This window comes from Lissotriton helveticus, chromosome 9 (assembly GCF_964261635.1).
Source record: "Lissotriton helveticus chromosome 9, aLisHel1.1, whole genome shotgun sequence".
In the NCBI taxonomy this organism is placed as follows: domain Eukaryota; kingdom Metazoa; phylum Chordata; class Amphibia; order Caudata; family Salamandridae; genus Lissotriton; species Lissotriton helveticus.
The window spans coordinates 1,146,505,150-1,146,519,454 of NC_136070.1; the positions used below are offsets into that span (position 1 = coordinate 1,146,505,150).

A 14,305-nucleotide genomic window follows, 5' to 3' on the forward strand; every position below is an offset into this window, starting at 1 on the left:
CTCGCCTCTCGACCACTGGCCCATCGCCGTCTACTTCACACCACAGACCCATCCCTCGTCCCCTGCTTTTTAACCACAGACCCATCCCTCCTCCTCCGCTTTTTACCACTCCGGGTTGGATTGGGACAAGAAATAGGCCCGGGCGCGGGCACCCGCACCCAAATATATGGCCCACGTTAGTGAAACAGATAACTACATACAGGGTTGAAGTGGGATCAAAAATCCACCCGGGCACACCCAAAAAAAGTGGCCCACATTTGCGTATTGTCTTTCCGCAAAAAACTGCTCCAACGAAGTTGTATGAAAAGAAAACGGGTGGGAGGCATGTTTAATTAACTTCACATAGATAAAAAAAATTACACAGATAAGTTCACACTGCTGAGCCACAAATGAATGAATGAAGCAGGGCTTGGCTTTAAGTGGGATGAAAAAACTGGGGGGTCTCTCAAAGGGGCATGGCCAATGTAATTAAGGACTTGGCTTAAAAACACGTAAGACAAAATGTCTGTGCTTAGCATTGAGAAAAGGAGTCATGCCACCGCCTGTTTGCCTCTAGAAAGGCCACTTAGGGATGTCACCAGTGGCCCAGTGGGTGCCTAACACCACCGACAGCCCTCAGTATACCCATAAAAGCAGCCCACAGCTAGAACTCGGCTACCGGCCTTTCGGCCATTTCCCGAGTTACCCTTGTTACCAATCCGACCCTCGCTGCATACTCGTCCCATGTTTGCTAACACTAACAGGTCCGTTTTGAACTTTAGGCGTTGTGTTTGTTTTTTTGCAAAGCATGGTGGAATTCTATGCATTTGTGCTTGCTATAGGCAATGTTTGTGTTCATATCAGGGATAACAATAGTAAAAGCCGGCTTTCCAGACCGGCAAACCGACCCACGCCCTCATCTATCAGATCAACCCATTGGGACTGCCTAATTGCACCATTGGCCAGTCCGGCCGGCTACCACTGGCCCCTTGTAGCCCACCTTCTACCACACACCCCTCGCCTCTCACTGTCTACCACAGGCGCCTCGTCCTCCTCTTTCTACCAGAGACCCCTCCCCGACCTTCCAACACTGCCCCCTGCTCTCTCCAACAGACCCCTCGCCCCCCACTTTCTACCACTCTCACCCCGGTCTAATGACTTTAGCAGTTGTCTTAATTGCCAAACGCGGCGACCACTCTTGACATTTGCTGTGAACATTTGGCCCGAGAATTTCCAAAAAGAGGCAGTGAGCTCCCCCGAGGGAGGGGCCCCGTGCTCCTTTTATATGCTGTTTTTTCCACCTCTAAATCTTAAAGGGGAGGAGCAACCTTTTAGAGGACCCCCATTCAGCCAAATGCCTATGAATATTTGCGAAATGTTGGGGATTTGCCCCCCCCTCTTACCACATTCTGCATGGAAAGGGGGGGGGGTGTTGGAGAGGGGCATCATATTTGCATTACGTCACTGGGCGGTCTCTAAACGTCATGTCAGTTGTAGTCACTATCGCATTGGGAGGGGCTGTATTCAGAGGTTTGTGGGTCAGTTTCACCTATTCCATCACCAACCCCGGACTACAAGTCCCAAAATGCAAAGAAATACACCGAGTCCATTAGGTACTCAGCCGTGCCACTGCGGACCTTTAGTGATGTGAAGAAATGTGATAATAGGGGGTGGGGCAAGAGCGCTCTTCTTATTGTGTGAGTTCGTAAAAAAAGGGTGGGGGCGGCCCTGTGACCCCCGAAGTGTCGTGGACGACGAGGTATAGAGGGGTCAGGACGGGCTCTCAACGCGGCTGCCTACTGCGGAGGTGACCGCGGGAATGGTTTGGGTTTCCTTAAAGACCGGATTTTTTTTATTATTCAGATAAATCTTCCCCAAGAGGATCCTTCCAGGCGTCTAGTGGTTACAAATATTATTTTAATATTAGTGTGGCGCACGTGACCGGCTGCTGCGCCTGGGTGGAATAAAAAAAGCAGAGTGCATTTACAGGGGAGTCCCGAAAGCGTGCAATAGGCAGTATTTATTTAGCAATTCGGCGCCCTCTGTGCGCGTGACATCACACGGAGCTCTGGCCGAACGTGTCAGAAAGGGACGTTGTACTGATGAAGGGGGCTTTAAAAGACCCATTCAGCAAGAATTAATTGTGCCCTTCTCCATGTGTGCAGCCGGTGTTATTGTTTTATTGGAAAGGAAAAAAAACTTTATTGGAAAGCGATCCCCCTATAAAACAACCCCACTCCCTTCCCCCATACCCTGCAAAAATACTTCGGCATTTTTTAAGCAAACCTATTAACATCCTACCTTTCCTCACTCGAAATAAACTTTCTTTGTGAGCCATGTCAATGCAGCGAAAGTTGTGCATGCGTATATTATGCATTTAGCGGGTTGAAGTAGCCGGTGGGTTACACGCAGCGCTTTGTAAATGTCAAAAATGTATGTATTTGCCTCGCTGACTGTTTCCCTGGGTCAATCTTGGTTTGTAGTGACGAAAACCCACTGCCCAACGACCAAGCACGTTGTTTCTGTTGCAATGAGTGGTAATTGGTTTGATGTGCAGTTGTGTCGCACGCACACTCTCGTGCATAGGGTGCTATAAACAAGGGCGCTATAAACCAGAGCGCTGTCGCATTGGGCACGGTCAGCCGAGGCGGCTAACCCTTCAGCTGCCTGGAAAACGTGTTTCGTGTTAGGAGGAGGAGGCGGATTCTCGCAGGGAAGAGCCGGCCAGAGGTGGTTGCTCTGTGCGGGGGAGGGCAGGGGCAGACTTGAAGGGAGACGGCTCTTGCAGCAGACACTGAGCGCCTCGTGTTGTTTCAGGATCCCGGGATGGCCTCCAGGTACCTGACGCTCTCCGTCGCGCTGCTCGCCTTCTTCCTGCAGGTGGACATCGAAGCCAGCTCCTGGTGGTAAGCGCCAACATTCATTTCTCTTTCAGACTGTAAGGGTCGCAGCAGTGCACGGTGTAAATGTCTTTTGTGTGTGTGCAGTTGTCATTTGTGAGTTTTATGAAGCGCCACGTGTTATCTTCTAGTTTCTTCAGAAACCCGTGCGTGTATATGATGTATTTTATAAACTCTATGGGATTTATTAACTGAAGAAAAATGTTTTTTTCTCTCACAGATGTTACAACAAAAGTGTTTAGGACTTCTGCCCATTTACACCCACATTAACTAAAAGGAATCTTTGCATTTAATGTTATTGACGTTTGGATTTGCAACATTTTATCTCCTAGGATTTGTAAAAAACAAAAAACAAAACGTCTTTGCCAGTTATGTCCCGTCTGAATTTTCTTTTTCTTTCATTATTTTGTAAGATTAATTTATCTGGGAACTGGCTGGAAAATGACACGTTTACATTACGTTAAATTCAACTGAGCATTTAATACCTAGTTGAAAGTTTGGGATTCGGCCAGATATATTTTGACCAAAGCATCCCTTCATTTATTCTCTAAATACATACGAGTTTTTGGGCATTTTGTCTCGTGTTCTTAAATTCGTATTTTTTCATATCAGCGACGACCTGTCGCTGATAAGAAAAAATACGAATTTAAGATTTCTTAAATTGTGAAATGTTTAGAATAATAAATCCACCCTTGTTATGAGAATCAAACATTAATTTACGCTAATATTTAAACATTTAAAGTGCTCTGACCATTTTGCAAACCTAATTCGTTTCACATTTTAATATAGATAATGAATTGGGATCGAAAATGTTATTTTATTTATTGCATGAGCTTGTCTTTCTCTTTTCCCCCGCATTACCTTTTTTGAAAGTGGTGTGATTTGTACACCCTGACCCTCAGACTCCACCGTTCAAGTGGGGCATTAGTGTCTTTATCGATGCACCATTTATTGAAAAATATTTTCGATTTCTACAAGAAAAAAATATTTTTCAACATTGTGATTGTTGTGGGCTCATCCGACCTTTCTGGAACGTTTTCTGAAATTTAGAGACTCTATTAGACCCATTTTGCCGTTTTTTTTCTCAAATCACTAAAACATGTTACTTTTTCTGTTCTCGAGTAGTGTTTACAATACGCTTACTTTCCAGTACACATGGCAGCGTGATTGCAATGCTATTGAAACGTGCAATTGCAGCAGAGTAAATCTTCTGTGGTACCACTGCAACATGTGAAAGCAATGGCACAATATTGTGCTTTTAATTTAATACTAGTGCGATGGTCACGTATTACAGATCTGAATATAACGTAATAGGACTTGGAATGGAGTAGTAGTGCAATTGTAAGGTAGCACTAGTGGGATTTAAACTACTAGTATCTTTGTACGTTAATGTCCATGTGCTAGTAACGTACTAGTAGTATGGATGTAAGATAGAACTATTAAAAATATAAGTTATTGTACGGTTGATTGTAAGCTAATACTAGTGAAATCGTACCGTAGCAATGCGATGCATGTAATGCATTGCTAGGGAGATTGTAATATAGTAGTGTAATTGGAAAATAGGAGTGTGCACGTAAAGTACTTCTTGAGCTGTATTAGGATATTACTAGGGTGCATGCAATGTGATACAGTATGATTGTGCGAGTGCTAGCAATCTAAGTTACAAAATAAAGTCGAATGTAATGCAGTATTACAGTGACTGTGATGTAGTGCCAGTGTAATAGTGACATGTACTAGTGAGGACGTAACACAGTGTATTTGTGCTCCAGGTCTCTAGCCATGAACCCGGTGCAGATTCCAGAGGCCTACATTGTAGGGGCGCAGCCCCTCTGCAGCCAGCTGGCAGGCCTGTCCCCAGGGCAGAAGAAGCTGTGCCAGCTGTACCAGGACCACATGCAGTACATTGGGGAAGGGGCAAAGACTGGCATCAAGGAGTGCCAGTTCCAGTTCCGGCACAGAAGATGGAACTGCAGCACCGTGGACAACATCTCTGTGTTTGGCAGAGTCATGCAGATAGGTAAGAGCCGAGCACTGCATCTTTTCAAGTGTCCCAGAGAGATGTTCAGACGCGCCCTGGTACATCTGGGCCCATCAGGTTCCTTTCACATCTATTCTGTCCAGTAATACTGCCTGCCCCTCCCCTCAACCTGTTGGAAATGTTTCCCCCAATTGTTTCTTCATCTAACAGTATTGGATTGCCATCTAACTATGCAGCACCTCAATCTAGCTATGTTGCTCTCCCTCTTAGAAGCATAACATGTATACTTGGAAAGGTGAAAAACTAGAAAATCTTTGCTGCTACTCGTGATAAAGGATAGAGTAAACGACCTTCCCTCCTGTGGAATAGTTGTGCAAAAGAAGGATGCAAACAGATTGTGAAACGTTTGCAAACTGATACATCAATTGCTTATATATACTTTAACTGTTATAGCAGATTTTTTTTTAAAGGAAACGTAACATTAAAAACGAATCTGTAAAAATACATGCTGGACGTAGCCAACACTGTTTCAAACTTTCATTTCTTGAATTCTAAGAAAATGTACTTCAGAACAATTTTAGTCCTCTTTTCACATCAGAAATGTGGAGAAATGCATTGTCTCCAGTCCCAGATGTAAAAACACTCCATTTTGTTTCTCTTTTTTAAACCATATTCCAGGAGGAGCAGCCTGTTGCTGACTCTTAAATATAAAGATAGCAGCAATGTTTAAATGTTGTTGTGCCTCACTTTTCTTTGTACCTGTTGAACGTGCTACGTACAGAAACCCCACTATTTCTCCCTAGTTAATTCACACTAATTATTTAAAAACAACTATCCATTGTTTCCACCAATCTATTTGCCACCCCCCACCAAAAGTCTCTGTGTGCAAGTATCTAGACTGTGATCCTATTAGATTTGGAATTGCACCTTCAATCAGGGCTAAAATTGAGCTTTATGTGGTATGCAAACGGTGGAGCCTCTAAAAGGGGCGTGCCCTATACAATTATGGGCGCGGCTCAAAACATTAAATGTTTGTGCTCTCTATATAGTGTGCCACCCAACCCGTATTTTGGTGCGAGATTAAGTAAAATATGTGAAATACAAACAGACACTAAATCACTGAAATTGAATACTTTAACGTTTTCCTCTTTGATTGTTCCATAATCGATTAGTGTTATTTTCAAGTAAAGTTAAGGACGTGAATATAGGATCTGATCGTCCGTTTCAATTTCCGTTTTAATTGCTAACAGGTCTAAGACCCAGAGGAACCCTTTCCACTTAAAGCCCTGCCTTTAATGATTGACATATAAAAGCTGGTAATTCCCACTAGTGTAGTCTTTAAATTTGCATCATTCAAAGTGACATAAAATGCTCCACTAGTCCATGAAATGCGACTTATTGGTGTCCACTTATTGGTGTCCACCCGTTGGTAAACATCACCAAAAACGGATGCATCGAACCCCCTTCATTAAAAATATCGACCATCAATCAATTTAACGGTTCTAATGACAACAAGACATAAGACAAATGGAATATTTTCCCTTGTACTTGAAACATATCAATCGTTGTTGGTGCTTGCTTTTTTTTTATTTTTACCCCAGCTGTTTTAAAACAATTTTATATTTGTTCTTGAATTAGTAAATGCAAAATAACAATTGCCAAATAAGTTTTCCGGAGGCAAGATAATCAAAAGGTAAATCTAATTTATAAAAATAAAACTAAGAAATGTTAGGGGATCGGTGCAAAGTGTTGATCATGGCAGGAAGGAAATATTATGCAAGATTCTGTCTCCCCTTTACTGTGAATCTGAGAAGAAACATTCTAGTAAAATTCACCAGGCCTAGATTAATTATATTTGGAGACTTAAGCATCCTCGCTGGATTTATACAGAACACCCTACTCATGCTTGGTTTGACCACATCTAGTTTGCACCTTAAAATGAAAGTAAGTTCTTGAAAAAGTCTCAGCCAATCGATAGTTTGATGCAACTTTGAAAGATTGGCTTATGACGTTTGGTGATGGAAACATATGCCCACTTACTTTTAAATGTAGAATAAGGTTGCACATTTTACTTTGTAAACTGAGAACGGTACCAATATATTTTGCTTTAGGTTTGCTATGGGGAGAATTAGATTTGAATTGTATACTATGCTCCTTTGAAAATATTTATCAAAAAGTAACGTGGCTCCTCCTTGCATGTTTGCTGTGCAGTTTAACTGGTATACAACTTGTTTTACGTTCTCCGTGTCTTTGTAGACTTTTTTTTTTTAATTTTGGGTGGGATGGGAAACTACCTGTGTATGTTCTCTGGAGTAACACGTTAGTTTGCAGAACATGCATGTGGTTTGGCCTTTTATCCCAATGTTACTGATGTAGATTGCATTGGGAATATCCATAGAAGTAAAGGTCAAAAACATGTAGCAGTCGATCCTACAATATGTTAGATGTGTAGCGGGATTCCCTACATGCACCGGCTGCCTTCTTGCATAGGGAGGTTCCCCACACTGTCTGTGGCTGTGCACCAGGAGGGCATGTCCTCTGTGTGTAAGTTGTATACCATGATATTGCATCACATCTAGTTGTGAAGCAGGGCATCTTATTTGATGCCTTGCTGTGAACTGGGATACGCTAATGCTTGACTAGTAGTGTCTGTGGATGTTGCATCCTGTGTCCATTGTATGGTGGAATATCCCCAGGCATGGGAAACCCCATTCCCTGTGCAGTTTTGGAGATATGCAACTCTGTCTTGATGTTTTCTGGGCTAGCCTATATTGTGTCAAGTTGTGCTCCAGCATCTCCTATTGTGTCATTAGTTGTGTGCCAGCATCTTTTGTCTGGTGCATGACTGTGCCACTATGTATTTGAACCTATGTCTAGCAGGGTTACAGGATATGCATCATAATATCCAGATCCTTCACACATCTTCCCAACTGGAACTTATTTTCTAATTTGTTTCAGGATAAAGTAAAACGCCTCGTCTTCCTACAAGCTCAGAGAGCAGCTAGCCTTGGGTTATTGGACAGCTGCTCTTGATCTATAAGACCACAAGATGGATGGGGAATTCTAATTGGCTGTACTGATAGCTTGTGTAAATGATAAGCTCACATGAACTCTAAATTTCGCCGGCCAATGATCTTTGAGATTAATTACCAGAGAACCAAAAACATTGAGCGGGCGGTGAAAGTAGATGGTGTGTCCCAGTGCAGGGCCTGTCTGTGGCAGGGGCCCACGAGGTCCGGTTTCAGGGCACTTGGGAGAAAAGTTTGAGATGTAATTACATGGTATGGGAATTGGCAGTTTGCTTGATGCAGCTTTGTGGGTCAGAGGGTGGAGCTCGGAACTGTAGCTAAATACAGAGATGTTCTGCCATCTTTATGAGTCGTGGGTGGACTGCATTTTCCACACTATCCACTTGGTGAAATGTGACTTTATGGGGCTAGCATTTATCTGAGAAAATGGATCTTTCCCTGCAAGCAAACCGTTCTGTATTTCATTTATTTAGGAGTATGTAACATTTGAACCCAAAGTACGTGGCATAGGACAGCAACATACCATTCCTAATGAGCTATAACTATTAGGAACAGAAGTATTCCAGCGTTTTGATGCCAGGAGTCTAATGGAACTTATATGGAGGTACCAGTGGTTAATTTCTGATAAAATAATTGCCCAACACACTCCTTCAAATGTGATAGTTTGCACAATTTCAGGCCACCCAGAGCTATAAAAATTGCCTGGACACACTGGAGTTATTTTTTAAATGTGTGTTTACTTGTTAAACTAATGTGGTCTGCTAAAAAATAGACAGACCGAGCCACTATGTGGTGGACTGCCATAAATAAGTGCTGGTGTTAAAAATTAAGTGCTGGTGCCAGTGTTTATCGGTATAAACACTGGCACAAATTAAGCACTGGGTGGTACAGAGATGACCGTGACTATATTGAATACGCAAGAGCTTAATGGAAACTTGCCAAGAGCCTGATTTGAAATTAATAATTAGTCCGATAAGGAGATTTAAAGTCTTACTCAAAAACGAAGCTTATTCACTTTTCAGAAGTGGATAATCGGTGCACACTCCTAGTCTAAGAAGTGTTTGTGATCTTTAAAGTGGGAAGTTTGTAATTGCCATACATGCATGATTACTAGATTCCCAGTTCCAGCTTTCTTTCCCATTCTTGTCATAAGCTTTTCAGTTGGGTTACTGATTCTATTAAGACTGACAGCTGGGTGGCCAGTTGGAACTATGGAAACGACCTGCTGCTTCCCTCAATGTGACTGGCTGCTCTTCAACCAATCACAATTAGAGTTTAGATCATTTCAAATATGAAGAGCGATAGCCTGCACCATTTAAGCTATTTGAAGTGCACAGAGGCATAGGCCACCTATGTTCTGGACCAGAATCTGACGTTCTATTTTAATTTACCATCAGAAAAATGTTTAGAGCAATGCATAGCAAGGCGAAATGCATTTTTGGTGAACTTTTTCTCCCTTCTTGATCATTACTGCATCAGTAAATCCAAAGATGAGCACTTTAACGAAGCATTTTAGCGGAGTTAATTATGAATAAAATATATTCCCAGCAGTCGAAGTGCGTTAAAAAAACAGGCATGGAAAGTGTGATCCTGAGCACAATGAAGGCGATGTTCGTGAGGGTTTGGGCGGGGTCAAAGGCATGGATGATGAAGAACAGAATATTAAATAATTTAATTTCTTCTTTTTTTTTGTTGTCTTTCAATTTCGGGTGTAAAACACACATTTTTCATGAAAAATAAATGTATGGTAAACTAATAAGTAAGAAATGCACTAGTTTGTTATGAAACTTTTATTGGTTAATACAATCGCTGCATGTTTGTGTAAGGAGAGCCACAGGACTGAATCCTGGTTGGTACAGTGGAGAATAGTGGCACATGTATTTTTACAGCTATTAGGTCCCAGCTTGTGACTGAAAACTCCAGGAATATGTTAAGTATTTTAAACTTGCAGTACACACAGTAAAAAATAGGTTTCCCCAAAATGCCCAAAAAGATTTAGTTTTAAGATATAAAAATTTGGTTTCAAAATATAGATTTTTAGTAATACACAACCATAATGCCCCTAGTGCAAACATTTGTATAAGTATCTATTAAAAGCAGGCGCTCCAATACTCAGCTAGTAACACTCATACACTACCCCTCCAAAAGGTTACATCTTTTGGCATCCTGAATCCTAACGTTACTCCATCAATTAAAGACCACAGTGGCTCCAAAGCAGCCTTTAGATTTGCATATTAACCAATGGCACAGATTTCCATTTCTTTCAGGTAGCAGGCAGCCTGGTGAGAAGGCTTGTTTCTTCTTTAGGTCTCTATCCCTCTCTGGGCTCCACAGCACAGGATACCCACTTTCCCACTCAACCAAGGTAGCTCTACAGTTGGAAATAGCGGTTTCGGGATTGTTGTCTTTTAATAATAAAAAGTAGTAAAACTGTTTTTGTTAAACTTAGAAACAAACAAAAAAATGGGCATACCCTTCCCCAAAGATCCATCCACTTCAACATCTGGTTATAACCTGAAATTTGCACCACTAATAAAGAATTTCATCCTGAAAACCCAACCAATAGCACAGTAATGCACATATCACACAAGACCATCTATGCCCGTCCACACTCACAAAAACATTTACACCTGCCAGGAAATCCTTTGCCGAGTCTATGCAGTTGTAAATAAAATAAGGACATTCAGTTGTAAACTCGAGTTGATGATCACATTTCCCTTTGCAAATGGACCATATTCTGTCTACTGATGTATTAGGAACTTAATACATCTTATATTCAAATACTACAAGACCGCACACATACCTCATTTCTAGTGGTGCACATGCAACTTATTTTAACAATTCCAAGTCACAAGATTGTGCTAATACAAATCTATCATTAGTGTAGCCTTGTAGCAAATAGGGAAATGTGAACGGTTCCAAGGTTTCATATAAGTCCAAATCATTAGATGGTTATTCTTGTATTGCATTCTGATCCATCCCTTGTGTTGTGAAGTGTCCTATGATGAGAAGGCCTGTTTCAAGGTTCAATTGCAGGAGGATTAAAAGTAGCCATTGTAGATGGGCGATTGGTCAGTTCTGATTCATTAAGCCGAAGTATAAGGTTCTAGAATAGAGCATGTGACTGGAGGGCTTTACTGTTCGATTAAAAAATGTTTCACCGCTGGGATAACTGGGAGAGGGGTAGTCTGCACATACTGCTTGGCATGATTGAGATAAGTTGGACATGTGTTTTGTGTGATGTTCTATTGCATTAATGTAGGGTTATGATGATTCAAGATACAAACTTCCACTATTTTAACCAAGACAGACCAATGCACCATTTGCTGCAATTATTTATACTTTATATGCAGTATGCACTCAATGTCATGCACATGGAAATCAGAGAAGCAAATATGACCGATATATCCATATGCCACACAGAAACACGATATGCATATGCTTTTCTGTTATGTGGTAATTGCCAGAAACAACTGGAAAATAGTTAAACCAGTACAGTTGGGACTGAGCTATATAAAATATTAAAGAAAAGGTGGTGGTGTGATGGGGAGAGGAAGCTAAATGATTACTACCTCCACTATTTTACATAGCTACAATTCCTCTAGTAATAACTAAATGACCTTCTCGTGCCAGAAGCAACAGCTTGATGTTATCCCTTCAAGGCTGCAACCCGTCAAAACTTTAATAGCTATCCCTCTCAAGTTCAATTCAACTGCTTCAAATGTCATTCACAAACTTAAGAGTGTGTTGCTTCAGCATAAACATTTACAAAACACTTATGCTACTCTACTGAATTATGCCTGTTTTCTTAAGGATAAGTAAATATGCTGACGAATCAGTATTCTACCTTTCAATAAATGTCTACATTACTATAGTGAACACAATGGAGTAGACTAATCAGCAGTCCCTCATTAAGTGCCTTCAACTGTATTCTTAGTAAACCTTTTTTTGAGTGGCACTATACAAACATGAACACTATGGTAGAAGTGGGCTTACCCAATAACATATCCTGTGTGTTCCGATCATAATAAGCATTATTTGAGGAACAACTGAGTAACAGATGGTTGTCTAAAAGTTCATACACACACACACACACGGATATATCATTATTTGGAAAGGAGGCTGTCGACTTTCAATCTAAAAGTACTAAAAGTCACTAGAAAATTGAAGTGCCTTCAAACGTATGATCATGCTGACTTTTAAGTGGTGCTATACATGTTTGGCAAAAATCCAAGTCACATATTAAAGCTTGCGCCCCTATGCTGTATTAAGGAGGGGTGTGTGTGTGTGTGTGTGTGTGTGTGTGTGTGTATATATATATATGTATGTGTATGTGTATATATATATATATATATATATATATATATATATATATATAATTTTTTTTTTTAATCAAAGTTTATCTATTGTGATGCTCCACTGACCTACTCCTATATACATACATACACTCATACATACTTAAAGTTCCCCAGGTCATTACTAGAGGTTCCTCTACTGTCAGATGCAAAATCTTGAAAATTCTTTCACAAAGCCTGCACTCCGTCAAGGTGTTACTAAAGGTCCCTCTCGAGTCATATGTTAAAATATTGAAATTCTTTAATGAAAGTGCTGTTCATAAGTCGTTAATAGAGGTCCCGCTCCAGTCTGCTTGAAATAACTCAAAATTACAGATTTCAATATTTTCTAAAGAATTTATTCTAAGTAAGCGATGACACTCTATACTATGTGTACAAGCTAATATTGCCAGGAAAACACATATACCTTCAAATGACTAAATGACTAATTTTGGCTGCATATGTTTAGGTGGGCGTGAAAGCATGTGTAATCAAGTCTTCTAAACTAAAATGGTTTAACCCATTGATGGATCTTGTGCCCTGTGATGGGAGTGGCTATTATTTGAGTAACACCTGAGCAATTTAATGGATATTAATGGTTGACTAAAAGTCCTGGTATTTTTTTATTATTAGTTTTTGTGAAAGCGGTCTGGCAGCCTTCAACTGTACAGCATTAGCAGTTCCTAGTAAATTTAAGTGCCGTCAAACTGATTCTTAGCAAACTGGCTTTGAGTGACTTTTATAGGTATATGCTTATAGTTCCAGTCACATATATTAAAGCCCACTGCCTTATGTTGTATGCTGTGGTAGTAAGGAGCAAAACATCAATGTTAGTGGAGAACCACAATAACGATATTTAATGAATGGTTTGTGTATATCTTTCTGTACCTTAGTGTGTGTGTGTGTGTGTGTATGTGTGTGTGTGTCAACAGTCATGCCTTCCCAGCGCAATATCTACCATTGCCATATGCATTTCAGGTTAGTCCCCTTGTGCACTGGCGTTGTTTGTGGTGGAAAACAGCTGCAAAACTTTTAAATAGTCCCCGCCCACCTGGGCGCAAACAGCAGTGCATGATGGTTCGTGTAGTGACGGTTAGTATGTCCATAGTGGTGCTGCTGTCATAACTCCCTCCATTCAATGAAAATCCGTCAGGTCGCTGTTCTAGAAACCCTGTCATGTTGCTTTTCTCATGCCCCTCCAAACAGGCAACATCGCTCCTCAGTTGCACTCTGTGTACGGAGTGCAAGAACCCGCTCACGAGCAGTTGGGTGTTTTCGTGGCCAGAGCAAGCCACTGTATATTCCAGACGAAACTGCTCACACAGTGAAAACACCCTCGCCATGTTGTAAATCACCTTTAATCGTTTGGCAGGCAGTAACACCAACAGTCATGCCTTCCCAGCGCAATATCTACCATCGCCATACGTGTTTCAGGATAGTCCCCTTGTTCACTGGCGTTGTTTGTGGTGGAAAACAGCTGCAAAACTTTGACTCGCACTCGCGAGTGGCGACTGACTCAGTGGCAATATGGATATGAGTGGGTATTTTAGTGTTTGTATGTCTATATGACGATGTGTGAGTGGCTGTATTTTTGGGTGGATGCATAAGTGACTGTATGGGTGAGTTAGTGGTTGTGTGAGGGGATGTGTGATTGGCTCTATGAATCAGTGAACAGGTGTGTGAGTACTTGTATGGTACCGTGAATGGATATGTGAGTGGTTGTGTGGGTATAGGAATGGGTGTATGAGAGGTTGTATAGGGGTTTGAGTAGGTGTGTGGGTGTTTATGTGAATGATGTGCTTTGAGATGTCATCAGTGATGTCACTGGGTATGTAATGAGTGATGTAATATGTGAGATCATAAGCAGTGCATTGCGGGGAGTGTAAGTTATAGTTGGCTCAGATAACTAGAACTGCTGAATTTCTATGGTTCTGTACTAGTGAAATCTGAGCCTTATTATAACGTTCCTGTAACCTTTATTTTTTTTCCAGTAAATTTCTAAGGTTTAAAAATATATATATTTTCTAACTGTATCCTTAGAGAGTTAGTGTGTGAGTGCATGGGTGTCTCGCTGGGTATGTGAGG

At 41.1% G+C, this 14,305-nt stretch overlaps 1 protein-coding gene across 1 annotated transcript in view; it reads left to right on the top strand.

Annotated features, from left to right (window-relative positions):
- Positions 1-14,305, top strand: part of WNT5A (Wnt family member 5A) — a 42,391-nt gene that overhangs the window by 16,784 nt on the left and 11,302 nt on the right. The window contains exons 2-3 of the mRNA XM_078661585.1: positions 2,797-2,885; positions 4,649-4,896. Coding sequence (XP_078517711.1) covers positions 2,806-2,885; positions 4,649-4,896 — 328 coding nt within the window. The 5' untranslated portion in view covers positions 2,797-2,805. The remainder of the gene's footprint in view (positions 1-2,796; positions 2,886-4,648; positions 4,897-14,305) is intronic.